General features: G+C 34.6%; 1 protein-coding gene across 1 annotated transcript; it reads left to right on the forward strand.

Moving 5' to 3' along the window:
• The first annotated feature begins 1128 nt into the window (after positions 1-1128).
• LOC149151865 (uncharacterized) lies at positions 1129-3176 on the forward strand. The gene is made up of 4 exons (XM_089440349.1): positions 1129-1550; positions 2268-2516; positions 2624-2773; positions 2874-3176. Exons 1-4 carry the CDS (start codon positions 1496-1498, stop codon positions 3023-3025), a joined length of 606 nt encoding a protein of 201 aa, XP_089296475.1. The 5' UTR covers positions 1129-1495; the 3' UTR covers positions 3026-3176.
• The last annotated feature ends 428 nt before the right edge of the window (positions 3177-3604 follow it).

Genomic DNA, 3604 nt, shown 5'->3' on the forward strand with positions numbered 1-3604 from the left:
AGCTATGGTAATTGGAGTTTACAATTTGATAGGTGTATTTGATAGGTGTATTTTTTAATGTACCACCATTATATTATAATAACTAATATTAATTGAAAAATATGTGTTTTATAATTATATATAAATTAAATATTTATAAGATATTTTTCAACTGAAAAAGTAAATTAAATATATATATATATATATATGGAAAAATAACATATTTTTTTATGAGGGCATTTTTTTTAATTAATGATAGGTATTTACAATTTTAATGTTAAGAGTTTTGATATCTCTTTAAGTTTTGGTGTAATCTAATTATTAGTTTTTTTTCATTTTTTTTTTAAATTTCATTTTTTTTTTAAATTATATCTTAATATATTACTTTGAAAAAAATGTAATTTCTTATTATTTAAAATGTGTTTCTGAATGCGTAAATAAATAAATACAATTCAATATCAAACTATATATTTAAATTCTGCAAATTACAAATCTAAATAATCTATATAATTTTTTAATAAAATTAACCCAACCAAAAAAACATCCAGAGTTAAACTCAGTTTTAGAGTTATGTTGAGGCAACTTTAAAGTTATGGGAAATCTCGACAGGATTTGACTATAACAACTCGCCATCTTAGAATTTGCTAAAATAATCTCATGATTGGACTGTAGCTATAGAGCTTTATAACGGCCATCAACCAATGTCATTAAAATATTAGGCTTTGTTTCACAAAAGGAATTTTAGGAATTCTCTCTCATCACTATAAAGATGCATTAGACGTGCAAAACACAAGCATTAAACTTAATATATTATATTTTCAAATAGGTATAAATTTATTTTCAAATATAAATTTAGACAGTTGTAATTCACAATGAAAGAAAGAAAATATTGCTAGAAAAACTGTGTTAACCATTACTGAAAATTCCTCACTCCTGTAAATCTTTCGCCCATCATCCAAGACATGAAGCAAACTATTTGGTGGTATGTGGGATGAACCGGGGTGTGACACTTCACTGAGATGAGCGCCGCGGTACGCGTACGTCGTCGACTTTAATTGTTCTATCTTTATCGGTTTGTATGACCTGTAGACCGCCGCTATAAATCCTGCCTGCCACTGGTCACAACTGTACGGGTGTGATTCTGTAACCTGGACCCTAAATCTCTCAGCATTGAAACATGAAAATAAATCGTTGATACAACCATTCATCGTCCTCCTCGTGGGATCTGCCCTGTACTTCTTTCAACACATGTCATACGCTGGCCCCTTTTTGGTTCATACTCTGCACCGCTTTTCTAATTCTCCTATACTTTAGTTGCTTGAGAGATACAGATCTCCCTTCAACTCCGGATCCCACAGTTCCCACTGAAAACAATACACATTTTAAGCAGTCATCGTAGTTTAGTTTTGGCCAGGACAGAAGCTTCGCTGGTTTGAGAGAAAACTTAACGAATTTGGGTTCAGAGAGCGCTACCTCTAAAGAAATTTGCTAGGCAGGTACCTCTTTAGTTTGTGTCATGGAAAAAATCCAAGACAAACCACAGCTTCTGGAAGTTTCCAAGATCAGGCCTGGTAAAATATTGCTTTCTGTTCTTTCCTTCTAATTTGCTGTAGGATGCTTGTGGTTTAATCACCTGGAAATTTTTAGGTTTTGCTGTGGGATGCTTGTGGTTTAATCACCTGGAAATTGTTAGGTTTTTTATTTTGCTTTGATGAAATTAGGGTTTATGAATGTATATTTCCACTGTAGTTAAGTTGATATACGTTTCTCATATTTTTAGATATATGAGAGTTTACAGATATCTCAGTTTGGAGTGGTATTACCACTCATCATCTAGTAAATAAATACTTGGGTAGCTAAGGATGGGCGGTGAGACCACTCTAAACCTAAGAGTAAATTGGCACACAGCATATATCCAAAAATTTATATGGTAATTAGGTTTTGTTATGACTTAGGGTAAGTAAATACTTGGGTAGCTGGTGGTGAGACCACTCTAAACCTACGAGTGAATTGGCACACAGCATATATCCAAAAATTTATATCGAAATTAGGGTTTGTTGTGACTTAACGTTTTGTTTTTGTAATTGTGGTTTAGGATTTTGCTTTTGATGAAATTGTTGGGTTTAGGGTTTTGTTTGTTTAACTGTTGAATGATTTTAGGGTTTTGTTTTTGTAACTGTGGTTTAGGATTTTGCCCCTGAAGAAATTGTTGGGTTTGGGGTTTTGTTTTTGTAACTGTTGGATGATTTTAGAGTGAGATTTCATGTGATGCCTGGTTGGCTGATTAGGAGGCGACGATGACGAGCAGAATGTTCCAGGTACTAAGACCCGCAGCGCTAGCCATAATAAATCAGTGATGAAGAAGGTGAAAGACAAAGCCAAGAAATTGAAAGCCTCCATCACAAACCCTAACAAACATGATCATGACAATCAAACCGACACCGAGGAGACTCAATATGATCAGTACAGTAAAGCCGAGGACAATTGCTCCGAGGAGAAGAAAGCAGAAAGCACACATAATCTTCCTTCCAAAGAACGTGAGAGATTGAATGCTCTGTGTTTCACTAAGAAGATAAAGCTAGGGTTTTTCGTTTTTCGTTTGGGTTTTCCATTTCTGGATTTCAACTTGATTTTGTTCTCGCAGTGCCTGAGCAAGGACTCGATCAATTGCTCCAGCAGGAAATAGATTGGAGTTCTCCTGGGGCGTTTACTAGGGTCAAAGGCTTTGGTCCTCGATCTGCCTTATGGCCGGAAGTTCATAGAGTTCGCTCAGAAACTGCCACACTAGCCGCAGGTTTAATTTTTCCTCGCATATATATATACTTTCAATTTTCCAATTCGAAATGTTTTGTATGTAGAAGACGGGATGATTTGTGTATTGGTGATGCATGCAGGTGAAAAACCCGCTGCTATTGCTCCACTTCCTGCATCTGTACAGAAAATAAACACTGATGATGATTTCAGGAAAGCTAAAGCTGATCAGCTTTTAGGTGAAAAACCCTACAAGCAGAAAAATGTGCATTTTCTAGATGCTGATGCTAAGTAGAATTCAAAATTTGAGAGTTGCATCAGACAATTCAAATCAAACCCTGAAATTCAACAAGGGCAGGATGGAACAAAATTTGATGGGGATGATACAGGTATCACAGGAAAGATTTTCGATACAGCTTCAACAGTAAAGAATGTAATCTTTTCAAGGCTTGGCTATGAATCAGGACAAGAAACTGCTGTGTAATTAGGAATTAGGTTGTAAGAAATATATATGTGTATAATATCATAGTGATCGTAGGGATGTCAATGTTGTAAGAATTCATGAGAGTGACCTCATGGTTCATAGTGTAGCTCTTTAGAATGGAAGAATGAGTGTAGGATTTGTGTTTAAATGTATCTGTAAATTTGATATTTTTATTTTAATGCTGTGTATAGATTGGGATTTTCCCCACGAATATAATTCACGTACCACCACTTTAGTGTGGTCTGAGCTCCATGCTGATATTTTCCATCAATGTTAACGGACTCTTTAATGCTTATTTGGAGAACAAAACAATCTAGTATAAATTGGTTCTCCAATCTGTTATAAATATGGTAATAAATCCAAAACACATCGAGTCGAATTGTGGTAAAT

The sequence above is a fragment of the Pinus tabuliformis genome, chromosome 9 (assembly GCF_031772625.1).
Source record: "Pinus tabuliformis cultivar Carrire ecotype Pingquan chromosome 9, CPIR1, whole genome shotgun sequence".
Taxonomy (NCBI): Eukaryota; Viridiplantae; Streptophyta; class Pinopsida; order Pinales; family Pinaceae; genus Pinus; species Pinus tabuliformis.

Coding starts and splice junctions, on each gene's coding strand:
- LOC149151865 (XM_089440349.1), top strand. CDS start 1,496: ATGGAAAAAATCCAAGACAAACCACAGCTTCTGGAAGTTTCCAAGATC. Junction 1,551..2,267: donor AGTTTCCAAGATCAGGCCTG/GTAAAATATTGC, acceptor TTGGCTGATTAG/GAGGCGACGATGACGAGCAG. Junction 2,517..2,623: donor TAATCTTCCTTCCAAAGAAC/GTGAGAGATTGA, acceptor TTGTTCTCGCAG/TGCCTGAGCAAGGACTCGAT.